Raw genomic sequence first — 25,192 nt, forward strand, 5'->3', positions numbered from 1 at the left:
CAGTCCAACATTTCCCTGAGACTTTAAAAAAAAAAAAAAAAAGAAAAAAAAGAAAAGACAATGCCAGCTCCAACTGGAATAATATTTACGATATTGTAAATCGCATTTGTTCACAATAATATTAGTTTGTTTCTTGTTACTGCCACAGATCAGTGGTGGATGGAGCTCTCTGATAGCTAGCAAGTGACATTAGAAGTTACGGTGCGAAGGAGCCACAGAGAAGGAACGTCTATTGAAAATATTAGCCTGTAAATCATACCGATATTTACTATACACTGGAGCTTGTTGAAGGGACGTGGGAGATGTATTTTGTATTTTCATAGCTAAAATAACATCCTCTCCAGAAATAACTAAGCAAGCTAACGTATAGGTCCATGAGCAGAACAACACTGGTGCTATCAGTCCACTGATTGCTGTCGTAAAGCATATTTAAGCTTGATGTTCATTCTAAAAACACTTTAACTGGTACATTACTCGCAGGGACACCCTTTAGACTCGGTTATATAAAATGTTAACATTACTAGCCTCTTAATTGCTACATGGTGAATCCCCCTAAGCAAAGCTAGCGTTAGCATAAATTAGAAAGTTTTGAAAGTTATCCCTTAGCAACCTTCAAACTCAAATGGGCAGCATTCAGCAAAAAAAAAGTTACAGCCTTTGTCAAATTTGGACTGAGATACCGGTTACTACCTTTGCAGATGTGCGCTCCAAACGGAAGGTGGGAGTCCTCTGGTGTTTATGCTAGCTAGCCTTAGCAGCCCTGGGCTCGGTGGTCCTGAAGAGAAGACTGAGATATTAGAGAACTTTGCTTGAACAGGGACTTTATTCTGCCTTGTCTCACCGAACATAATATTTGTCTTCTTATGTTTCGTATACTGCACTGCGAGCTTATCTAGTCACTTTTTTAAGCTAACCACAGGTTTAGCACGTACATCACTGCACTGACGGCTTCCCCAAATAGACAACACTGCTTCCAGTGTCACAGTCACATTGACCATAAACTCTTAAAGGGGAGGCCTGACCAGTAACAGTGACAAATATCCACAATCCGTTAAACATGACCCATTGCTGTCTGTGGCAGCTGATTTAGACTATATGGACCCAATGGTCACACTGACCAACAGAAACAAGTGAGGATACACTCGTCAGAGGAGTGTCACGTACCAGGCCCATTACACAACAAGAAAAATGTTATTTCCCAAAATATCGGTTTAGTTTTCCAGTATTCCTCATTTCCTCTAAAATGTCCAGTCGTCGCTGCCTTGTTCCCACAGATTTCCTCCACTGAACCTGCATGTTAAGTACGGTGCCACTAGGACACAGTAAGATGTTATTGGTGCCTGATTCGTGCAACACATTATTCTGTTATAAAGTGTTGTTAAATGCTTTGGGGAGAGATTGGGTCGGCAGTGGCTTTTGTCTTGTGGATGAAGGTTTTCCAACATGTCAACATGTGCGGGTTCTAATGTTCTAATGTCATTTACAGCTGACATATGTGATATATTTTATATTTGTACATTTAAACTCAGAAATGAGCGTGCAATAAAGATTTCAAACTTGTCTTAAGCAGAAAATGGAAACTCTAATGTACATTCAAATTAAAAGCCTAAAGTCATTTGAACTGACAAAGGTCACTGGTTGCACTGACTTCCCACTGTGAAACACTGGGCACACGCACCAGTGATGCTCTGAGTCAGTGTGTCAGGAGGAGGAAGGAAAGCAGTCAGGACGGATGGAAAACTGGCTGACACGTCTGCTTCAGTCTTTTCAGCAGCCACTTGATCAGCTTGATGCTTTTCCTGAAGATGCTCAGTTTGATGATCTTCTGTTTTGTTTGGTTCGTACAGATGTTTCTGATCCACTGTGATGAAAACTCCACAGGTACAAATGTCACATTTATTACTGGTAACACTTTAATAATTCTATTAGTCCTGTGTTGACTTTTGTTACATATTGCATGATTGTTGAGTCATTATATTGTGTTTCTCTGTAAAGTTGATCTCTATCACAAGGTTTTCACTGATGCTACACTGTTACAGTTTAAATCATATCATCTGATGATTGCACTGTTATATTTAATGAAAATCTTAAATCATGTTGTGTTATTGTTGCAATGTTTGTCTTTTTATGTTTGTATATTTATACTGCGGTTTTCTAATACTTATACAGTAGTAAGAAAAGTAATACGTTTCTGTGTTATTTATACTTCATACTAACTGCAATTCTTTACCTAAAAAACAGCATAAAACCAATTGAATGTGCACTTTTCATCTGGTAGTGATGACATGTAAATGCAAAAAAAGAAAAAAGTAATGTATTTAACATTTACTGCAGAGTTTTCCTGTCCACATGAATGTTTTTAGTAAATGTTTAAGTGCTGTTAGTTCTGTAAGCAGCATTGATCACACTTCCAGTAACTGATGACTGTGAGCATGTCTCCATGGGATAAAACACACTCACACATACAACAGGAAACCAGGCTATAAACTCTCCTCAGGATGAGTGACACAGCTCCATGTCTGCAGCTGCTAAATACAGATGGCATGACACAGCCAGGGTGATGTGAGAAATGATTCCTGGAGACCTTTAGAAAATTTCCATCTGATGGACAGAACCGTCATAAACATAAAGTCATGTGTCTAAGCCAGTGTATATATACTTTACATATTAGCTTCCAAAATGGATGTGAACAAGCAGGTACACTGTATGTGATAAGAAAACAGGTAATTTGTTAGGGTCGGCACGTAAAGCTACCGATGATGTCGAGGGTGAACTCAATTATAACGCCAGACAAACATAGGTAAAGTATAGATTCTTCACTAGCAACACAAAACAAACAGAACAAAAGTCCAGTATCCAAATCAGGTCACTACTACAATCCAAGGTCAATGCCGGCAAACACACACATCCGAGGGATCCACAATCACGAGGTCAGAGAGGAGATATCTGAGGGTCAGTACACAGCAGGCTAGAGGTCTAGAGGGTGACAGTTTCTGGTCTGTGGACCTCCTCTCTTCTCCAACAGTGATCCGGGTTTCTGTCCCGGAGGAGCACCACCTGTGTCTGCCCTGTGGTGACTTTGATGCCTCAAATGTGGTCTGGACTCATGGGGGCAGGAAGGTCCCTGTGAACCCACAGGGAGACTCGGAGACCAGAGAGGACGTGCACCACCGGCTGCTGTCGCATGGAGATCTCTGCCTCCTGCAGCTCGATGACTCTGACAGCGGCAAGTATCACTGCAACCAGCAGCTGGTGGCTGAGTTGCAGGTGCTGACAGGTACACTCAGTTTTTAGAGTTCCCACAGTCTGGGCTTTCTCCATCTTTTCACAGCATTTCTGTTGGTTAGGCTGGAGGCCTGTTCAGTGATCCATGGGCCCAGGTCACATCACTAGGAATAATTGTTGCTGGGAAATACTGATGTAAATAACTTCATTATGTGTGGCACTGAAGGAGTCTTCAGTCTGTGAACAGTGCAGAAACCCTAGATCACTGATTTCTGCTTTCATCGAAAAAGTCCGGCTGTTGCTTGTTCCTCTTACAGTCGACCTGTTTTCATCCACTGCTCCTACAGTACATTCACACACCAGTGTGAACCAGTCAGTGTCTGACGGTGCCTGACTCATACAGCTGTGAGCTGTATTATAAAGTGTTGACCAATACTTTTATTTAGACAGATTAGTGACTCAGACAGAATTTCTGCTCAAACAGTTGGTGTGTTTTCACATAGAAGTATAGTACAGCAGTGGAACCCCCTTCATATATGTAATATACCAGCGGCTGACCACCCCTGTGACAAACACCCACGATTCCTGTTTGTTCCCGGCCCCGCAGGTCATGACTTCCAGGTGTCTGCAGGCTGGACGCTGCTGCTCCCCTGTAGCCGCTCCTCCAAACCCAAACAGAGGTGGTTTCAGCTGCAGACAGGAGGGAGGCGGGAGGCCATCTTCACCCGGTTCAAAAATGGTACGGTGCACCCTGAGAGGGGGGGGAGCCGGCTCAGCTTTAGGAACAACGCACTGCAGATCTTGAACCTGCAACCGGAGGACGCCGGAGAGTACCAGTGCAACGGAAAGGTGCTGGGTCAAGTCACCATCCTCCCAGGTGGGTGCCTGTTACCAACTGCTCAGACTGAATGTAATGGATTATTTGGTTGTTCCTCCTGAATAAAATCTCGTTTTCAAAAGGGGTTTTAATTAAGGAAAGATTATTAAATGAAACTCATCAGATCATTTGGACTCTAAATATGATAACTATCATTATAAATCCAAAAGTCAGATCTTGTCTTTTTTCTCATTCTCCCCATGTTTCGTTCTGCCCTTGTGCATTTTAAGTTGAGTTTATTCTTTTGTTCCAACTCAAAATGATTGATTAGTTATACACGGCTTTAACAGCTGGATCAAGGGAGAAATTGATGTGACGTTCTAACATTTTATCACTGGTAATCACTTCTGTGTCATGATCAGGGTGACAGGTTCATAATTTATATGGTGCTCATTATGCAAGTACTGAAATGGTTAAAAACTAGATTTCACTGTAAATATTTAATGCCATTTAAGAGCTTCCAGAAATCATTTGAGGGAATATACAGTATATCTAAGGTATTATGAGCAGGTACCATAGTTCTACTTTCAGCACTTTCTTTCTCTCAGTGCCCCCAGAGCTGACCAGCTTCCAGTCACCCACCAGTACAACTGCATCTGCTGCAGAGACAGAAACAGGTAACATTGAACAGAAGAGCAACAGCAGCACAGAAGGTCATCTGTGGCACAGTTAGGGCTCCGTAAGCACAGTGGAAGGAAATGAAAGGATTCATTAAAGGGTCAACGAAGAAGGCTGCACTACTGAGTTTAAAGTGACTTCACTATAACCTGGTCTGAGCAGCTCAGCTTCAAACCTAACTTAACAAAATTGGTTTTACTTGTCAAACCTATTTATCAGTTAACAGCTAAATTTATGAACATGTGAAAATGGTGTTAATGCCAAAGTAAAACTGATACATTTTTGTAAACCGGTTTGTTATTTCACGTGATAAAGACATTATCACAAAACATTTGCAAGTTCTAAAAGATAATTCATCTTAAGTGAAAATACTCATTCATTAAGTGGATCCTAACAAATTTAAAGAATCTAAGTTTTATTTGACTTTTGAATGTCAAATTGACGTGTATATTCAGTGATTCCGTGATTGGCAGCTCTTGAATTTAATTCATGTCTTTTGGCTGGAGTTAAACATAATTTATTTTCCTGTGCATCATCTGTAATTTTCAGTATTTATACCTGAAAACGTGTGTTTTATGTATTTCTGCAGATATGGTTGAAAAAGAGAAGGAGAAGGAAAAACCTGAGAACGGTTGGTCAGCTACTGTCACCTGAATCATGGTTTTAAAGCTGTTGTGTCAGATGTTTGTCAAGCAGATGTGTGTGTGCTCTTGCTCAGCTTTGCTGCTGGCAGCTGTGGTCGGCCTGGGGTTAATGATCCTCCTCCTGGCTGCAGTTTGTGTTTTACTGACCAGCATCAAGTGCACGAGGAAGAAGAGCAAATACGCAGGTGGGTGGTCTGAGAAAACCACAAGTGTCACCTTTTTTAAAAATAAAATAAATAAATAACAATGAAGAAAAGCTCACATGGCTCAGACAGGCTGAAGAACATCTTCTAGATTTAACAATGTAAAAATCTTCATAAAAACTATAAATGTTTTTATACATTGAAATGCCTGGTTTTGTCCATAAGATGATACAAATAAAAAGTTAATTACAATAATCTACATTTGTTCAGCACCATTCATTCAGAAATACAGCTCAAAGTGTGTTTTACATTTAAAACACCAGAAAACAGAAATAGAGGCGAATATACAGCACACACACAGCATTCAGACCTTATCATGTTTAAGGGCAGCGATTAAAATAAAATACACTACATCACAATGTTAGGTTTCAAAATGAGTCACGTTAAGATAGTATATAAGTCATGAGTAAATAAATAATAAGACTAAAACCTGGATTAAAAGATTAATGAAACAAAGCAGGACTGTGCAGGTTTCCTGATCATGGCTGGATGCTGGATTCCTTGTGGAGCAGCCAGACAGTTCAGTACCACCGGGGCTCTACAGAGCTCCTCTTCAGATACTTTTAGCAAAGCATCTCTGACCACGACATGAGCAGACTGTGAACTTCTTTTCTGTTTTCCCTGTAGCGGTAAAGACACATGACGATCCTGAGCTGCAGCCGTGGACGACGACCACCAGGCAAACTGGTAACGCATCAGCTCTTCTACTACTGACCCCCCGGTGTACATGGCAGTTTCATTATTTCCACATCAACCAGTGGTGAAATATAACTAATTAAGACAGTAAATCAAATGGAAAATATTTTGATATTTCATTAACCATCAGAGTTAGAAATAAAACATTCACTGGTATCATCTTCTGAATCTGGATATTTACTAGTTGTTTTCTATGACAGTGAACTCAGCTTCTAACGTATTTCACTGTTAATATCTTGTCATTCTAAACACTTAATCAGAAATTAATTATCAGACTTACTTATGATGAATATATTTGTTGGATGCAGCAACACACTGGAGGAATGTGATGAAACACTTTACAGAAAATGAACAACAAATACTACAACGTACAACAGTTTAAGATGGAGGACCCAACATAGCTGATATTCTTGTTCAGTGGTGCAAATCTTAACTTTGTGCTGAACCAGATTATGTAGATCAGTGTACGTACATAGAGCAAACCTGTGGCTATGGGAGCCCCCTGGGGTCTGGGGACCATGTGTTTCCCGAGTCCTCACGTGTGTCTTAATCTTGTGTCTCTGCAGAGTGTGAAGTGTTTGAGAGTCTGTCTGTGCCAGAGGAGACGATCCACTATGCCTCCCTGGGCCGACACAACTGGAGGGAGAGACCCAGCAGGACTCCACTTGACTCCAACGTCATCTACTCGTCTGTCGTCACCAGACCTGCTGCACACAGACACACTAACACACAGCGGGCCGCACCATCGCAGTAGCATGAGATGGTTTATATGAAGCGTAATCCTCAGTCAGCACATTCTGTAGGTGTCCAGGTGGGATTAAACCTGATTTACACTCTGTGTAGATCCTCTTTTACTGCACTTTAAGGAAACTCACCTTGCAGCAGCTTTTAAACGCATAACAGAAGACAAACTCCCAAATATTTAAGCTAAAGTTTGACTAAAATTAGAACTGCAATCAAAACATTAATGGTGAAGCACAAAGTAGAAACTAAAGGTTGTACCTGTCGCTTTCTGTCCAGATGACTTCAGAAACATTTGTATTCACAGTAGTGGAAGAAGTACTCAGATCCTTCAGTACAAGTATCAATACCACAGTGTAAAAATACTACTACTACTAAAAAAATTACTTAAGTACAAAAGTATTAGCATCAAAATATACTTGAAGCAGCAAAACTAAAAGTGCTCATTGTGCAAAAAAGGCACAGTTCACATTATTGCATTATTATTATTGATGCATTATTGTGTTTATTACTTTAATATATCAAAATCAATTTCTTAAAAACAAAAGAAAGAAACTGTAGCAGGTGACAGAGAACACAACACAGAGAAGTGCTAATAAAATGGTGGACGCTACATAAACAGCAGACGTTTTGATAGCAGTGACAGTGTTACCCTGACATTTTACATTCATGTTGGATTGTTAGGCAGCAAAAGTAAAGTAACAGCACCGTTTCTACAGCAGTCACACAGTTTACTGGATCTTATGGAAACAGATCAGTGAAATCACTTTAAAAATCGGAGTTAAATGAAAAATATATTTACAGAGAGTACAGAGATTTTTTTCTTCAGCACATGAACAATTTCAGTAGAATATAATACAAAATGTACATAAATGTGTGGCTTTACTTCTCTAGCATATTAAGAACTGCAGTCTTTAGATCTACATGTTTAGATAAAACAAAGAAACTGAATGATAAAAGGGGCCAGAGAAAGGAACTTTCTCACCAGCAGGTGGTGACATTACTACAACAACAGTCTGGGCTATCTGTGGTCATGTGACCCTTTCGGATTGTTGTGAATGGTCACAGTGGAGTATATGACATCCTCTTCGACCAATCGTATCCCTCCTCGTCCAGAGGGGCGGGGCTTGTCGGCATGCCGCAGACTGGAATAATGCAAAGCCACTTCCTGCAGAGACAGTAAACTAGTTGGTCTGCGTTTCTCAGGTGCGATGTGTTTGCTGCACTGTGTGACTGTGACCCCCGGTGACGGCTGAAAACATTTTGTCTTGTAAATAAAGTGACTTCTTGTCAGCGAGTGCCATCGTCCTCTGGGATCATTGGTAGGTAAAATAAGGATAAGGAACTAATTCTTTTGAAAGTCTACATGCAAGTTTGGTGATGTATCAAAGTAAAGTCGTTTATGACCAGAAAGGTTTTGTGTAAAGACATTAAAAAAATAATCTAGTAATAATGAGAAAAGTTATTGTCAACAGTATAACATGTCTACATGTAATTTATGTAAAATGGGATAAATGTAAAATGAGAAAATCGACCTCCAGCTAAACCTGCCATGTCAGGAATATTTAAAGACAGACTCCATATGGTTTCTACAGGACTCTGGTGATGCAGGTGTCCGCTGTTTTCAATAGGTTTTGGTAAAGCTTCCAGTTCTGGCATCACATAAATTAAAACAGTAGAACTGGCACAGAAGAATGTAGCTGGTCCAAAAATCTAAACTAATGTGGATTTATGCCAAAGGGCAAAGTCAATCACTGAACAGAACTGAAACTGAGGGGTTAACATCAGTGAAACATGTTAGTAGTAACCCATCCATAATTAAAACCAATATTAAAAGGAAATGTGTGGATTACCATCAGAAAATGTCAAAATGATATGAAAGCTTTTATGTTTATGCTGTTTCTGGTCTGATGAAGAAGGAAGGAAATAAAAATGAAAGCGAAGGAGAGGGAACCAACCAGGAAACCGTGTAAGCGCAGTCTGGCAAGAGTGGTAAAAGAAGAGGTGAAAAGACAGAGCAGGGCTGGTTTTCTTGCAGAAGAGTTAGAGAGCGGACAGGTGACCTCCCACTGACCTCTGTGACCCTGGCACTGGAGCCCCTTCTCCATGACTTACAGCAGCAAACAGCTGGTTTACCTGCAGACGAAGGAGAGGGTGAGCATGGGCTAAAGTTGAACAGCAGGTTGTACCTGGCCTGACACTCAGGTGTGTTCACACAAACAGCATGAAAATCAGCTGGCTGTCTGTTCGAGTCTGGCTTCAGCAGTTAGTACAGCTCACTACTGTTTTATCAGATCTGAATGCTGATTCTGCCTTTTCACAATGAAAAGCAATCATTCATTCAGTGAAGCTGAATAACTGCCATTTAGCAAACTGTCAGTTTATTAGGAACACCTGTCTCAAACTAAGTCAGTCTAACCCAGCAGTCCAGTAATAAATCGTCTTTCAGGACACCGTTCACTTCAGTTTGTGTTCAGACTGCTTCAAACCTTTACTGACGGACAGTGAAGACACACTGGGTGTGCAGTTGCAAAAGCCCAGCCCCCATACCAGGATCAGACTTTCTGTCGGCGTAAGTGAAAGTGAAAGTATGAAAGTGAAACTAGGGCGAGGTGTTTTTGTCGGAGGAGCAGGCACAAACTGAGCTCTGTTGATTCCTATTGTGTTTTTTCTATTTTTGTCTGTTTTCTATTTTACTTTGCTTCTCTGAGACGACTTTGCTGTAAGGGAAGAGCAGGCTTCCTCCTCTCCTGCTTCGCTCGTCCTCTCAGCACCATGCCAGACATTAATCTGTGTTTGGAGGCTCTGTCGGCTCTTTCCGGCTGCAGCGTCGAGCTGACCAGTGGCACCTCCCAGCTCACTCCCCAGGACTTTGTCAACATTGTGGCCCTTAAGGAGTTTTACAAGCAGGAGGGGTTTAAGGAGCTGGAGTACCCCAGTCTAGGGACTCTGTCCCTGCAGGACGTGGATGACCAGGACCTGTACGGGAACCCGCCGGCACTGACCGAGGGCCCAGAGCTCCAGAGCCTCAGGACCACTGTGAGGATCAACCCTCAGGACTTTTTCCATCCAAAGTACGACTACGACTTCACCAACATCAAGGTGAGAGGAGAGAGAGGCCTGAGGTCACATGACACAGGCCTGGCATGATGCAGCACTGACTGAGGCGTGAACTCAGCTCGTGTTAGTCTCACTTGTCCACTCACATTCTGAATAACCATGATTTTAAATGTCTAAAGATGAATAACGATGTCATCTTCATATTGTACCTGCTTGTTTGGATGAATTCACTTCAGTTTGAGCAAAATGTCAAATATCATGTTAATACACATACTGAGCTGCCGTGGGTGCGTGAATGAAGAAATGACTGGGTGAGTGATTTCATGCTAGCAGAACCAAATGTGTTCCAGTAAGTAAGTGAACAAGTGAGTGGATGATTAATATTAGAGTAAAATGTGGTTGCAAGTGACTGAGTGAATATCATGTCAATTTAGCCATTCGTGTTTAAATGAGTGGGTAAATGAACAGGTGAGTATGAGTGAGTGTATGTGTGAAAGCAAAAGGAAAAGTGAGTGAGGTGAAGAAACATGAATAAATTAGTGAATTCATGATAGAGCAAAGGTGGGAGTGAGTGAATATCATGCAGTAAGAGTGAATGAGACATGAGTATGAATGAAGTAACTGAATGAATATGAATGAGTGATCAAACTAAAACCAGGGGAAAGTGGCTGAATGGGTCTGTGAGTGAGAATGAAAGTGAGCTAGTAGGGGACAGTAGAGTCAGAGCACAATGAGTGTGGGACTGAGCAGGATTTGTGCTGTACATATTATTAGCATAGTAGCATCTTCCTGTGAGTGTGTCCAGCTCTGACTCTGTGAACCTGTTGCCTCCAGGATGGCAGCACCAAGTTCCTGCGTGGTAATGAGCAGTACATTCGTCCCTGTGGCTGGAACCGTGTGGCCCTGCAGGTCATCCAGAGGTATGCCGATGGGAATTCCTGGCTCGGGACAGGAAAGGATGCCTGGCCCGTCTCCTACCAAGGATACAGCATGGATGGCTCCCTCGGCATTATCCTGACCCGTGGTGCATGCTCCAGTGACGAGCCCCAGTTTCTGGATGTAGCTGCCGCCTCTCTGAATAACAGCGAGACGAGGGGTAGAGGGGTGTACTCCACACCAGACATCAAGATGGCGGAGCAGTACTGCAAGCAGTTCACGTCCAGAGTGGACGGGAAGAAGTACAAAGTGGTTCTTCAGAACCGCATCAACCCACAGAAGAGAACCAAGTGCCAGAGAGAAGATGTGTGGCTGGTCTATATCCCCGAGGGCCACAACGATGTCCAGACCAGGGCCATCGTGCAGGAGTCCATCCGCCCGTACGGGCTGCTGCTGAAGCAGGCGTGAGCCCGGACGTGGTCTGGGTTTCATTATCAACATGAAGCCTTGGAACAATCATTTCTCTCCTTTCCACTAATGTCAGGTAAATGCTGCTGAGGAGGTCTGTAGGTTCAGTGTTCCTCAGTTGGCTCATGTGACTCCCACAGCTCCTGGATGTTTGCACTGCAACCCAGGGAGCACCGTTCTCACTAAGCATTAATCTAAGAACACCGCTGTGGGATGGATAAACTGTATAGGCACATTTTAATCCTGAAAATCACTTTGGCTTTTCTAAATATATTTGCATGACTTAGACTATTCACAAACCATAAATAGTAGTGCCTTAATTTGAGTTCATGTTAGAAATCAGTTTAAGTTTGGGGATTTTTTCCAAGATTGAAGGCTGTAACTAATACAAACCTGAACATAACTCCCTGCAGCTGTTGTCAAATCTAAGGAACGACTGAGGAACACAAAACCAACGTAATATCCTGGGAAACTGGTCGGTGTGGGTCTGCTGTATGTGCTGCCATCTAGTGGTGTGTTGTGGTATTTTTCTTTTTAGGAGAATTCTGCAGAATGAGCTAACAGTTTCAGGGTGGTGAGCATGAATGATGCTAGAAGAGGATTTTCAGATTTGAATTATTACCTTTCTTTTGCTGCCTGCTTGCACAAAATGTCTGTCACTGAACTGCACCGATGAGGTTTCATTATACTGTAATTACAGATGTCAAGTCATCTAATGTGCTGAGCTGCTTGTAAGATCTGGTCACTGAGGCACTTTCACCTCTGGACTAGAGTGTGATTCAGTTTCCTGGCTGAATTTTAATTGAAGATGCTGTGAGGTTTTTCATAGTGCTATCATTTTGTGAATACTGCGGCTGTCTGTTAATTACAGAATACCTCTGTTCATCTCATGTACTGTACCCCTTATCTTTACTTTTTGTAGTCCATACAAATAAAACTATAATTTCCCAGGATACACACAGTACATGTTGCTGGCATGTGTGCTTCCCTGATTTTCATAAGGTCTCGCTGGAAGTTTATTAAATCCAGTGCACAAAACCTGGTATCAGCAAATTATGACCGTATTATTCTAATATTTAACAAGGTGATATATTATCTAGATAGTTTTATTGTGAAAAAGCATGTGACACAATTCCAAATGATATATTAACACTACAAAATGTACAATTTCAGATTATTTGTGTTGAGTGCTGCACTTTGCCTATGTCACCGTCACCAACCACTAAAGGTCAGATATCAATAATACCAGTGTTTTTCTGTGTGCGTGATACTGGCTGAGGGGCTGTACAGTGTGGCACAAACACACTTGTTTACTTGTTTGTACTCATAAAAAGAGAACCTTCATTCAACCAAGTACCAAAAACCATGCACGTTATGGTGTCACGTTAGTAGAGATTTGTTTTCCTGGTAAAACAAAGGTTAAATAGTCAAAGGCCAAATATTCATGACAAAGTTGTATGTTTGTAGTTCAGTGCAGTCTAAACAGGATCTGTCATTTTTTAAATAACATCCCATCATCTTACAGCAGCAGAGAACCTGGCAACACTACAGTGAGTTAGGTCTCATGTTAACAAGCTATACTGCCACCTTGTGTATGAAAAGATGTACTGTATGTAACGCTGCCCTCACATATGAACAGAACCTTAAACATCACTGCATGTGTAAACCCAGTCTCTCCACATCCTTCACCTCCACTCCACAGAGAAGCAGATTCAGTGAACCACACACCTGAGCACAGGTAGATTCCGAAGATGATGACGAAGCAGAGGGTGAGTAGCGCCGGGAGAAAACAGATTACCAAAGTGAAACAAGGCTGCCTCATTTCGTCTCTGGCTGTCGCCTTGTCTGCAAACACCAAATATGGGGATTAAGTGGTTCATTGGTTGATATTTTGAGCTCAGGTCTTCTTGTAGAGCTCAGCTTGTATTAATCCCTCATTCCCTGAGGCCTGGAGCACAGAGCTGCAGTTTAAAGGGTTATGTTACACGGATTTCAGTACTTGTTTTCATTTTCCTGAGAACCTGAGACACTGCAAATCTGATTTTTTGAGAAACATCTATAGTTTGCATGAAGCTACAGGCTGTTTTCATGCACCTGCAACCTTCCCAATGTGAAACATGAAAAAACTAAATGCAGCAGCTCCGAGGAACCAAAGTCACAGCTGCTGTGGCCAAACAGCAGCATGTGTGTGTGAGATTTGGTCATATGGGTTCACTTTAACTGTAACTACAAACTGTGTGTCTTAATAAGCAATTGTTCAAGTCTCACAGACCTTTTTGAAATTTTGGTGGAGTTCCAAGAGTTTCCAGAGACACCAGATTAAGTTTTAGTGACATGTCTGGAATGATGCATAAAGTCTGGATATGGTCATATTTCATTTCCTGTTTTTAATGTATTGCTGCAGAAACATGCAGTAACGGGGTTGTCGGTATGAACAACAGGCAGCGTCAGTGAGCAGCCGAGGGACAAGTTGCTACACACTGTAGAGTTGTTCAGATTTAAAGAGAAATTTAGGGGAAGTTTGCACATTGCTCGGTTCTGATTGGCCCAAATGAAATTTCTCTCTCCTACATAGATTTTTGTTTTTACAAAACTCCTGCAGAATCATCCATTTTAATCACACATTACCATAAAACCAAAGACTCTCTTTACATCTGTCTTCTACTTTATTTCTATCTTGTTTCTTTGTCACCTCCCATTTTTCAGCTGTGTTCCTGCTCTGTATATTTTTGCCATGCTGGCTTTGGTTATTTAGTGTAACTGGTTCCCAATCTATGGGTCAGGTCACTTATAAGGGTCTCAAACAATCTGAGGGGTCATGAGAAGATTAATGAAAGCGAAAAGAAGAAAAAAAACAATGATTGAAAAAGCTGTGATACACAATTATATTTTAAACATTTAAAAAGTTTTGATTTGTGGTGAATGTTTTGCATGTTTACAGTTATTTACTGTAAATGAAACTGTTCAGAGGGGAGATCGGTGCCAACGCCTCATCTCTCTGTAACAAGCTAAAACTGATAGATAAATAAAAACCCTCTTACCATTCATCATCAGATAAATTCCTCTGTTAACACAAGAATAGCCTGGACACCGCCAGATGCAGAAGTACAGTCCGGCATCCTGCTCCTCCACCCCCAGGATTTCCAGGCTGACCGGGCCTCTCTCCAGAGCTCCGCTGCTCTTGAAGCGACTGTCTGCAGTGTGAAACATGACTTCATCTCCCCCTATTTTCCCTGATGAAACAGTGAGCAGAGGCAGCAGCTTGTCTGACCGCAGCAGGTACCAGGTCACCTCCATGCTGGACGTCAGGTTACAGGTCAGTGAGACGTTCTGCCCCGCCTGGACCACCTGGGCAGAGTGGAGAACAGGTGAGGCTGAACACAGGTGACATCCTGCAACACCTGGGGAGAAGGTAAAGAGCAGACAGGTGAGGAGGGGACGCTACCAGCCTGGCAGCCCTGTGCCTGATCCTCAGACCTACAGCCTGTCTGCTTTCATTTCAGCTGTTGTTTTTAGGTGAGCACAAACTACACACAATGAATGATCAAACAATAAACTTAAGTCTTTGAATGGCTCCAAACTGGAGCTTGAATTTCATGTCCAAAGTACGCGTACCCTGGCTGCATGTGCAACTTTATAATCCAGCTAAAAAATAAACATTAACTTACAAAGGAAAGTGAGCATCGGTGTGAGCCCTGCCATCAGTGAGTAAACTGTTGCCCAGGTTTGCGCAGAAGCTCCAGCCGGAGGACTGATCAGTTGTATGAGCGCAGTATGACTGTGGTAGGAGGAAGCGAACGGGGACTTATGACAGCGGAGACCACCAACAGGTCTCTGCTGATGCAGAAAACGGAACATGGAATATTTTTCAACTGAACACACACCACATACACCGCTCTCTGCTCACATATTGATGAGCCTGCAACAGTTACCGTAGGTTTCGTTTCTGCGCGCATCGGTTAAACTCCGAGTAAGCTGCGGTGACAGGCTTCAAAATAAAAGCAACACAAAATTCCCCTAATGGAGAGGGATAAGATAGACGGGTACTTTTACTTTGGCACACAAACAGGAAGTCGAAACTTAAAGCGAGGGTGATAAATTTGAGCTCATTTGTGATGAGACATTTAAATCTATTCAGCGGAGGAAAGAGACGATGAGTGAACTAAGCTCCCAAACAGCAGGCATCATGACAACATTTATAACGAGACTCTGGTAGGAAACGCTTCACCTTGTTTTCAGGCTTTACTGTCATTTGGAGTTTGTTTGTTTGTTTTATTTAAATCACAAGTTTTTATTTTCAAAGAATTTCCTGCGTTTATGCAGGATGAGCAGAGGCGGGTTTTTCACTCCATAAGTCAGTAAACAGCTGCAGGAGACGCTGTGTCTGCAGGATAAAGCACTGGAGCTTGTTCGCCTTCGGTCTGTGCAGGTTTCCCACAGCAGCAGTCAGTCAGTCAGTCAGCGAGTGGGGCGACCGCAGGACGCACAAACCCGGCAGTTTCGTTTTCGAGGAAGTCCCAGATCAGGATAAATGAGCAAGAGCAAGAGCGTAAAGCGAAACTTAGCCGTAAATAAACCCCGTGGGTTAGTTTCCTATTGGCTTCAAACATCCTCACCAACCAGCTCAATTTAGAAATGAATTATCAGTGGATGGCTATTTACTCAGGTATTGTGAGGGTACTTGAGTATTTTATTTTACTTCACTGCATTTCAGAGAGACGTATTGTACTTTTACTGCAATGCATCTGTGCGACATCTGTCATTACAGATGAACATTTAAATAGTGAGAGGTTTTTATAAGTTTGGCCTGCCGCTAACATTTCTCCTCCTCATCCCACGGGGTCTGTTCAACTCTAGTAAAGCAGTGATGACAGTTTCCCGAGTCCCAGGTGACCAAAACCCACAGTCAGTCAGTTTCTAATGACAGGAGACAGAAGCAGTAAATCCTCAGCTGAAACAAGCCACTGGCCTTTCAACTGAGACATGATGATGACTCGAATGTCAAAGTGCTTTCAACTCATTTCAGTCACATCATAGGGAGTACACCATGTATTACTTTACACAGAGTAGATCAGGTAGTTCACATGAGCTTCATCTCAACCAGCTACAACTTTAACACGTTGCTGACATGTTAGTTCAATAAGTTTTGCCCTTTTAATAGAACAGCTGAGGTTCTGCATCTGCTGATCAGAAACCTTAATCAGAGGGACACAATCAAATCGACAGCCGATGACTAAAGTTGTTTTCTGATGTTTATTCCAGGTGTTTCATACATCTTCAGTGTTTCCTCGGTGGCAGTTCAGTTGGTGAGTACCAGCCTGGTGTTGATTTGGTTAAGTCAGCAGAGTAGACTCCTGTGGTAAGTCAGTAACGGGAGGCAGCAAGTCCACGTCATCACTTAGTTAAAGATTTGACTAGGTTTAATTTGTGGTTTGCTCAGACTGTGGGCGAAGGATTTCTGAACATTTTAAATATCTTTTTATGATGTAAATGAACCACTGTGTCCTACCAAGTCAAAGCTTTTGATATTACAGCACCTACATGTAGTGGACGGCCACCCTTTTTGTTTTAGGACTTTAGGGCTCACTACTCTAGTTTGACACAACAAGGTCCACTGACTTTTCTGGAGCTTTCAACCATGTCACAAGGTCAAGAATGATATTTGATGCTTATGTGTAATCAGCCTGCACAAGAAGTCTCAACACTGCTTTGGAATCCTAACAGCTGATGTGTCAGCAGAGCAAACATCAGCTGATGAAGACCATGTGATATGGCAGAAAGCTCTGGGAAATGAAAGTGGAGTTTGAGGGTGGATTGCTTTGTCAAACTGGTCTAGTTTGTTTGGTTGTCAGCACATTTGATTCTTTTTGTTTCCTTGTTATTGGTCCATTTCTAACACGACAGTCCTTCAGAGGGCCTCCACACTGCTCTGGACATCTCCTCCAATTCCATCTTCAATGCTTCTCTTCTTCCAGACTCCTCTTCTCTGTCCTCCAACCCCCACATTCTGGCCGTCACCTCCACAGTGGGGAGCCAGGTGGTCCTTCCCTGCAGCTGGAAGTCCCGCCTGGGGGAGGGGGCCCTGTCCACCTGCCACATTCGGTGGACATCCGCCATCAAGCTGGTGTTTGAACAGCAGGGAGAGCAGCGGTGGCAGGCGGAGGAGTTTGTGGGCCGGGTGGAGGTTCCTGAGGAGAGACTTGGGTCCGGGGACTGTTCTTTGATCATCAGTGATGCTCAGCTCGGAGACACGGGGAGATACGAGAGCTTCATGGTGGTGGACGGAGTGAGGTCTGCGAAAACCAGGGTCTTCATTCAGAGCGTCAAGCTGTCTGTGCTCGGTTAGTTCAGGGTCTGGATGGTGGGACTCTCTCTCCTGTTTCTTCTTGTTCCTTTACATCTACCCTTTGTCCTCTTTCTTCTCAAATTATTTCTGCTCTCTCTGTTCATTGCTCTGTTTGTTGTAACAACCAGAAACCTTTCTCAGTTTTACAAAATCCTTCTCACTGTGGGACAGTTTCCAGTGACCCTGCACAGGAGAACCAGTAGAGATACAGTACAGGATGGACTGTCCTTGAATCAGTTGTGTGACTGTAGGCTCCTCTCCATAGGGAACAAACTAACTCAGCGCACAAAGTTTGGTTTATTCAGATGCTGATTTTGTGAGAGAATTTGTGATCTAATGAGATTTCTCATCTCTGTAGATCCTGGTGTCTTTATTCCAGGTCTTTAATGTTGATGTTCTTTTTCCTACTGTCAGACCACAAATCTCTGCAGTCTCGTGGTCTAGGTGAGGACCTGGTTCTGGATCTCCACACTCCTCACTCTGTGAGACTGGTCTTCCAGGGAAGGTGAGCTGTTTCTTCTGGTTTTCTACAAAACTGAGTAAAACTGCAGTTAAGGCCTTCACCTTTATTGACAATGTTTACATTCACATCCTCCGTTTTTCGCTTTTGCATCGTCTTCGTTTCTTTTTTTTTGTTCTCCCTACACTTATTTCATCTTTTTCTCGTCTCATCTCTGCTCCCACCTTCTTCTGATCTGTTCTTTCCTCAAATGGCTTTTAAAAAAAAAAAAAGACGCCTACAGACTTTCGGATTATAGGCTGCTGGTAAAATTATGAGTCACCTGATAAACTTTGACGACAAAATCCAGTGGGTTCTGGACAAAACAGCGATGGCTTTATGTACAAAAACTTTCCACATGAAACAACATTTGTTTTTTTTCCTTACTGATGCGTCATGCTCCATCAACACATTCACCAAAATTTTCCTTGATGTAAGCTGCACAACAGACGTGGGGACACCCAATATGACACATTTGCATGTCCAACAGCTCGTCTCAGAGCGCAGAGCAAACTAAACATCACGAGTCACTTTGTTATACAGCCCAGCAGCACACAGCCAGCTGCTGTCTAGGCCGACCTGCTCCTGCTGCTGCAGCACAGTGAGCTCCTCTTCGTCAGAGCTTAACATATCGTTATTGCTGAGCAGAAATTATGTTTTCAAAGAAATTACCTTGTTTTTATAAGATCTGCTCCAGAACTTTTTTTTTTGGACCCAAATTAGCAGACTGACAGCATCTTGGGTTGCGCTGTGCTCCCCAGAGGAGGAGCCCTTTTGATTTAATGGCACTTTTAGCACCAGGTTCTGAATTAACTTTATGTTTTAGCTGTTCTACTGTGTTTCACATTACCTGCAGCCTCTTGGGGGCGCTGTCTGGCTTTAAGTCTTGTCTTTTTGCATTCACAGTGTCAGGCTGCACCTTGTTCCAACAGTTACTTCTCTGTGCTTTCCAGGAGCGGCTCCGAGTGGTTGGACCTGTGGGTGAGGGGGGATGAAAACAGTCAGCGTCTGGAGAAACACTCCATGAAGGAGCAGCTGACGATAAAGAAGTTAAAGCGCTCGGACGAAGGCACATACAAAGTCCTGGATGAGCAGGGCCTCTCTGTGAGCACTGTGCAGCTCTCTGTGGAAGGTGAGAGTCCTGAGGCGCCGGGATGAACTGCAGAAATCTCAGCAACAGTTTGATAGTTCCTGTTACTGTATCTCAGTGAGGGCTGTGTGGTTAGAAAGGTTCAGTAGCTATAGCAGTACAAGAACTGGTGCAGATGTTTTGTTGAAAACATTTTCTTGTTGTGCTCTTGTATTGTTAAATGTAAGGTGAAGTGGCCTTTCAGGTTTCACTTCATCAGCTTTAAGTGAAGGGAGAAAATTCCCTTGATCATTATTTAGCCTGATTCCACAGAATAAGGCACCTCTCCAGTTCATCTAGACTGGCACATGTGTAGTCTGTTTTGCACAAAGTCTTTCATCATGCAGGTTTAATTTCATTTGATCACGTTTAACTAATCTAAGTCGTTTGTGCCACAGAACGCTCCACATCTCTCAAAGTCCGGCAGGTTATGGAAAATGAAATACCAGCAGGTGAGAAAACAACACTCTGTCAACTAAAGCAGAACTAGAGAAGACTCACATGATGTGAAGTGTTTCCCTGTCCCCTGACCCTGATGTCTTTCCAGGTGACGCTACCAGAAGCAGCTGTTCAGCGCTTCTCATCTGGTCTCTTCTTGTCACGAGTTTCCACATTCTTCATCTGCTCTGATTCCAGAACTGCACATAGCTATTAACAGCAGCTTTGCACAGTAACAGCATATGTGTGACAGTGTGTGTGCAGTGTACACTTCAAGTTAAGTACACAGTGACAGGTAGGTGTGAGAGGGAGAGATGTGGTCTGAGTAAAGAAAAGGTTTTCTGTTTGTCTAAAACAACCCTGGGTCTAAGCTTTAAATGCCACTCTCTCATTTCTGTCCAATAATTATGGAACTGGAGTTGTTACATGGTTAGCTTAGCATAAAGACTGGAAACAGAGGGAAACTGGCTCAGTCTGCAGTTCAGAAATACACCATCTCAAACTCTCTTATTGATGCCTAGTAACTATCTTACAAAACATCAGTAAATGAGGTGTTAAACATCAATATATCAGTTAAAACTTTATTAATGGTGCCTGAGCAGAAAGCAGCACCCTAATACAAAATAATTACGTTATATATGTCTAAGATATTCAAATGTTAATTTAAGACTAATCAGGGAAACCCAGTCATCAATTTCTTAGTTTAGAGAAGCCAAAGCTTCACAGATCGACAAAACTGGGGGAATTCGACCATGTGTGGGTAAAGACAGCTGCCGTCAGGCTAATTTTGTGTTTTTTCACATATTTACTCAGTACATGTGAATCAGTGGATGAGGTCACAGTGTACAGAAAGACTTTGTCTTGTCTTTACTTTTACAAAACCTTGAAATTAATAAATATACAAGTGTGAATGATTGTCTTAGCTTGTTAGTGGTAGAGAAAAAGTGCAATATTTTCCCCTGAACCATAGTGGGTTTGATATAAGGCAGTATAAGAAACGACTAAATGACCAAATAACAAATAAATTGAAAAAAGAATGGTCATATTAATGGTTCATGGAGAAACAGACTTCATTACACTTACTATCAACAACAGTTAATTTGCCCTTTGCTGTGATTTGTCTGAGGTGAATGTGTGGAGTGTGCTCACTCTGATATATGATTAGCATGTGGCATGATATTTATTGTTTCATAAATCTAAAAGAGAATTATAGTAAACCAACAGACACCGTTGTGTTGCATTTCCATGCTTCATTGATAGACTCCACAGGTCCACACTGGACTGACAATATGTACAGACGGACACCACTAAAAGCAGCTAGAGAACTAAGCAAAGGCACACGACAACCTCAGCAGCAGGTTTTGTTCAGTGTCTATAACAAACTGGGGGAGAGCATCTTTCAGATGTTCAGTCTGGTGATATTCTACAATTTTCTTGCCAACAAATCCGATGTGCAGACCCAAACCAGCAGTGACTGTCTCCTGCTAACGCGTCCTGTGCATCACCGTTAAACCCACCATTGACCACACTACTTCACTGGATGACGTGTTCCTTCATCACCATGAACACACACTGGAGTTTACGCTGACTCAGCCGTCAGCCCCTCACACACACACACACACACTGTCCTGCTGCCACAGACACTCACTATAGACCAAATGTGCATTCATCCGCTGCTGAAAATAGTCCCAACCTATGCACCCTTTCCTCAATTTTGTTTGATAAAAATCCAGCAAGCAGCGTTTTGTGAAAATCACTGATCCTTGTGTAAAAAATGAAACACTATGTTTGTAAGGTATTTGTAAAGATGTCTTCAGTAAGAACCAATGGACATGAAGCCAAGAGCCACAGACTGTAGAGAAGCCAAAGTACTGGGAGACGAACCAACACTGTGCTGGTTTGGATTTTTTATGGTATTTGCTGTGTACGTCTCCTCTTCTGAGTTTTTCAAGCAGTATATTCACAAGTACTTCTCTCACTACAGCAGTATCTATAGAAACACTATGCACCTTGTAAATAACATGTACAAATAAAAGGTTGAATTCATCAGTGATAACATGAACCTTTGCTCAGTTCATCTGCCTTAGACATGGCCACTGCTCAACCACAGTTACACAGTTCTGCTTTAATTCTGAAAAAAAAAAAAAAAACAAGTCCAGATTTGCCCCCTAAACACTTGGTCTATGAAGGAGGGTCTTGTTGATTTGGTGAACTTTTAATCAGTAGTTTACATATAAATACTTTAAACATGCTGCTTAGATTTTCTTGACTCCTGTTTCTTGCTTCTTATTTATGTTTCTGATTATTTATGTCACAGAGAAGAAGTGGTTAAATCATCAGGTCTTAGGATGTTTTTTTAAACACAGTCACTTTAGTTCAAGTTCTTGCATAAGTTCCTCTTGTGAAGGTCTAAGGACGGAATAAGGTTTCACAGTTTTCCTCACCTCGGGAATGACAAATGTAAAGTAAACACTTTCCATTTCCACTCTGATCCGGCGAGGATGTCAGCTCGTCTGCCCTCACTCATCTCTGACTCCACTTGTTCTTCAGCTGGTAAGAAAAATGTCTTAATGCTTTCACAAACCTACAGAAGGAAACTTGGGTTTGTTGCTGAAGTGCAGCCTCTTGGTTTTGCTCCTAGACTCTGGGAGTTCAGCACTGGTGCTGAACATAAGGAAGGAGCTGTTCGGGCCTACTAGAAGTTGGGTTTGTGCTTCTTGACCTCGACCATGAGGTGGTGCAGGTTGATGAGCTCGGAGCGCACGGCCAGGCTGCGAAACGTCGGCTGATTCAGGATCTTGTGGAAGCCGTGGTAGTACTGGATCAGTTGGGTCAGAGCGCCCTGCAGCAGGAAGAGGAAGTGCTGGTTTATCTCTTTTTCCATCACTCACTGCCTCTTACACAAACACCACATCACTGGGACGTTGAACACATTATCAAAAAAGTAATGGAATCACATTAAAAGGTTCAGTTTTACAGTGAATGCTCAGTACTTCTAGTAGCACTTATAAACGTCTAATTTCACATATTTGTAGCTTACAAGCTGTTAATCGTTTTGAGACCTGCACTTGTACAATTCAAACTTTAATTCTGGTTAACGAGCGACAGCATCCACACACCAGGGGGCGCTGCAAAAAAAGGGTTAACAACCTGCTGTACAAACAGTATTGGCACTAAGATGATAGCTGCAGTAACAGCAGCAGAGTCAGCCTTTGTAATGTTGCCCACTAGAGTCATGTCACCAACACACCCACTGTCTCACCTGTATGATGCTGGTCCCATTCTTAAAGTTAGTGAAGGACCTCATGACGTCCTGACTCATCGACTCCACAGACTGTTTCCATGTACTGGAAAAGCCCCGGACCAGCTGAGTGATACGAGCTGCACACAAACAGACAGGAGGGTTAGACTGCGGTAAATGTCCTGAACTGTTAAAACCGTTCAGTCATCACAAAATTTGGCCGACTGTCATGTTATTCTCTCCTTCCTGTGCGAGGCTGGGGCTGTTGCTTGTGTAGTTTTACACATCATTTCACACATCAAACTGTGCAGGTATGAAGATGAGAAGAAACGAGAAAGGATGTGTGAAGCTGAAGTGATGACATAGAAATTCTGCAGAAGAGAAACTAAACTGAAAGGATGTAAATGTTTCAGAATGAAAGTGGCTCATTACTCCGTAAAACAAAACCAAAGCACCAACTGAAGGGAACTGGGTGAGGCTGCACTGTTCACTGATTGCAGGCTCAGGTCTTCTAGTAATCTTTATTTTATTTCAAAGTTTAAGCATATAGAAAACCTCAAAAGACCTGACAGTGTGGGGATGGACAGTGAGCCACAACCGCAAGTCAACAGAGGCTACTTCATGGTAGCTCAGTCCATTTGCTTTCTAATAATCAATAAAGGGAATAATAAATCTAACAAATGTACAGTATGAGTCCAACAGAAGAAGCTAATCACGTCCAGACAAAGACAGAGAAACAAATCACAGGGGAGTGGAGGCAGATCTTCCCTCTCTTACCCTTTTAGCTATTTTCATACAAATCATTAACCCCTGCCAGGTCTCATGTGGGGCGACCTGTCCAGGGCATACCCTGCCTCCCGCCCACTGTCAGCTGGGATTGGCACCAGCCAATCGGTATAGATAACAGATAGATGGGTCTCATGTGACAGTGGATCAAACATTTTCTACCAACGCTGTTTTGCTTCAGGGCAGAACAGATATGAGTCAGAGTCCTGTCACCCGATTTACATTAGCCACAAACAACCAACGGAGAATCCCGTGTAATCCCACAGCTCATCAGATGTCTCACAACCAGCCTCCTCATTCCAAACCTCTCTGAGGTAATTCAGGGTGCCTTCCTAGATGTCATGGCATGTTGAAGCTTTGCCCTTCATCCCATCCTTCAGCTGTTCTTTAGAAAGCCACAACAGTTTCTATTTGACGATTTATAACTCTTCAGAATCCTGTCAAGTAAGAAAGAAAATATCAAACCAGTAGCACTCAGTGTTTCTGACCTTCCTCATTCTTCAATCGGTCCAGCTGCCCTTTCTCCATCAGCGCCTCAGCCTCCTTCACGAAGGTGATCATCCCTCCAAAGGGGGGAGACAGAATCTCCTCGATGAACTCCTGAAGGGGGGGAGGAAGTGACCAACTTTGACCGGTTATTTACTTCTATTATTACAGGAATGTGGTCATTATTATAGTTTACTAAAGTACTACTACAAAGAACAAAAACATTCTAATTATATTTACTTATTAAATCCATAACAATACTGCTTCTCTGTTACATAATTTCAAAATCTGCCTAATGATAGAACTCCATGTTACTTCACTGCCTAAACTCCAGTTTACTATTTCACCAGGTTTTAACCAGTGTTGTCTCTGTGAGCCGAGTCATGACCTGTCCCTCTTTTATTAAACCTGCAAATGTGTCCGTTTAAGCCGCCGTCTCACACACCATAAAGTCTGGTTTGCAGGTGTATAACAACATACTTATCTTTGTTCCTTGTAGGATGATTTTACAGTATCTCTTGTGGAAGAGTATTTTTTTTCTTTCTGGATTTATTTTCTGCTAGTCGGTGTGTAACTTCGCTAAAACAATGTCGGACTCCGTAGTTTTCTCTGGACCCCTACCCAATGTGACCAGTGATGACATGTTTAGCCGCATGTCGTCATTCAACCGCTGGCTGTCTAGGTGGTGCCCAGAAAATAACGTGGGCTTCATAGACAACTGGAAAACATTTTGGGGAAAACCTGGTCTGATTAGCAGAGACGGCATCCATCCCACTTTGGGTGGTGCAGCTCTATCTGGACGAGTTTGTTTTACAACCTAAATTATGACAACCCAGAGTTGAGTCCAGGATGCAGGGTC

The 25,192-nt window shown here is 42.5% G+C and overlaps 5 protein-coding genes and 1 long non-coding RNA gene across 12 annotated transcripts in view; 3 read left to right on the forward strand and 3 right to left on the reverse strand.

Annotated features, from left to right (window-relative positions):
• Positions 1-996, reverse strand: part of LOC109952476 (uncharacterized) — a 16,889-nt gene extending 15,893 nt beyond the window's left edge. For 2 of the 3 annotated variants that reach the window (XR_002273762.1, XR_002273764.1), the window contains exon 1: positions 691-994. This is a non-coding gene — a long non-coding RNA (uncharacterized LOC109952476). Of the gene's footprint in view, positions 1-690 lie in introns of all 3 variants that reach the window. The other variant, XR_002273763.1, reaches the window with a different exon arrangement.
• Positions 91-7,359, forward strand: LOC109952469 (uncharacterized). 2 transcript variants are annotated; one of them, XM_020587564.1, is made up of 9 exons: positions 91-248; positions 1,848-1,881; positions 3,026-3,277; positions 3,833-4,102; positions 4,651-4,719; positions 5,310-5,351; positions 5,439-5,549; positions 6,195-6,254; positions 6,830-7,359. In XM_020587564.1, the coding sequence occupies exons 2-9, from the start codon at positions 1,848-1,850 to the stop codon at positions 7,015-7,017; spliced, it is 1,026 nt and encodes a 341-aa protein (XP_020443220.1). In that variant the 5' UTR covers positions 91-248; the 3' UTR covers positions 7,018-7,359. The 2 variants fall into 2 exon arrangements, with proteins under 2 accessions (XP_020443220.1, XP_020443219.1); XM_020587563.1 differs by lacking the exon at positions 91-248 and having other exon boundaries at positions 1,594-1,881.
• A 97-nt stretch (positions 7,360-7,456) lies between these two features.
• On the reverse strand, positions 7,457-15,445 carry LOC109952473 (uncharacterized). Of its 3 annotated transcripts, none has more exons than XM_020587569.1 (5): positions 15,077-15,445; positions 14,450-14,756; positions 13,137-13,253; positions 9,079-9,140; positions 7,461-8,172 (listed from the first exon to the last, which is right to left on the reverse strand). In XM_020587569.1, the coding sequence occupies exons 2-5, from the start codon at positions 14,703-14,705 to the stop codon at positions 8,026-8,028; spliced, it is 582 nt and encodes a 193-aa protein (XP_020443225.1). In that variant the 5' UTR covers positions 14,706-14,756; positions 15,077-15,445; the 3' UTR covers positions 7,461-8,025. The 3 variants fall into 3 exon arrangements, with proteins under 3 accessions (XP_020443224.1, XP_020443225.1, XP_020443223.1); XM_020587567.1 differs by having other exon boundaries at positions 7,462-8,172; positions 14,450-14,809; XM_020587568.1 differs by lacking the exon at positions 13,137-13,253 and having other exon boundaries at positions 7,457-8,172; positions 14,450-14,809.
• LOC109952474 (uncharacterized) lies at positions 8,180-12,369 on the forward strand. Its single transcript, XM_020587571.1, has 3 exons — positions 8,180-8,326; positions 9,716-10,106; positions 10,899-12,369. The coding sequence occupies exons 2-3, from the start codon at positions 9,780-9,782 to the stop codon at positions 11,406-11,408; spliced, it is 837 nt and encodes a 278-aa protein (XP_020443227.1). The 5' UTR covers positions 8,180-8,326; positions 9,716-9,779; the 3' UTR covers positions 11,409-12,369.
• A 67-nt stretch (positions 15,446-15,512) lies between the features above and the next one.
• Positions 15,513-21,052, forward strand: LOC109952472 (uncharacterized). The gene is made up of 7 exons (XM_020587566.1): positions 15,513-15,620; positions 16,671-16,714; positions 17,384-17,749; positions 18,169-18,259; positions 19,207-19,385; positions 19,781-19,834; positions 19,930-21,052. The coding sequence occupies exons 1-7, from the start codon at positions 15,562-15,564 to the stop codon at positions 20,010-20,012; spliced, it is 876 nt and encodes a 291-aa protein (XP_020443222.1). The 5' UTR covers positions 15,513-15,561; the 3' UTR covers positions 20,013-21,052.
• The window catches only part of vps52 (VPS52 subunit of GARP complex), a 17,139-nt gene continuing 12,063 nt past the window's right edge, over positions 20,117-25,192 (reverse strand). For both annotated transcript variants that reach the window (XM_020587561.1, XM_020587560.1), the window contains 3 exons: positions 24,336-24,447; positions 23,083-23,201; positions 20,117-22,662 (listed from right to left, as the gene is read on the reverse strand). In XM_020587561.1, coding sequence (XP_020443217.1) covers positions 22,516-22,662; positions 23,083-23,201; positions 24,336-24,447 — 378 coding nt within the window. In that variant the 3' untranslated portion in view covers positions 20,117-22,515. The remainder of the gene's footprint in view (positions 22,663-23,082; positions 23,202-24,335; positions 24,448-25,192) is intronic.

The sequence above is a fragment of the Monopterus albus genome, unplaced genomic scaffold (assembly GCF_001952655.1).
Source record: "Monopterus albus unplaced genomic scaffold, M_albus_1.0 scaffold462.1, whole genome shotgun sequence".
Classification (NCBI taxonomy): domain Eukaryota; kingdom Metazoa; phylum Chordata; class Actinopteri; order Synbranchiformes; family Synbranchidae; genus Monopterus; species Monopterus albus.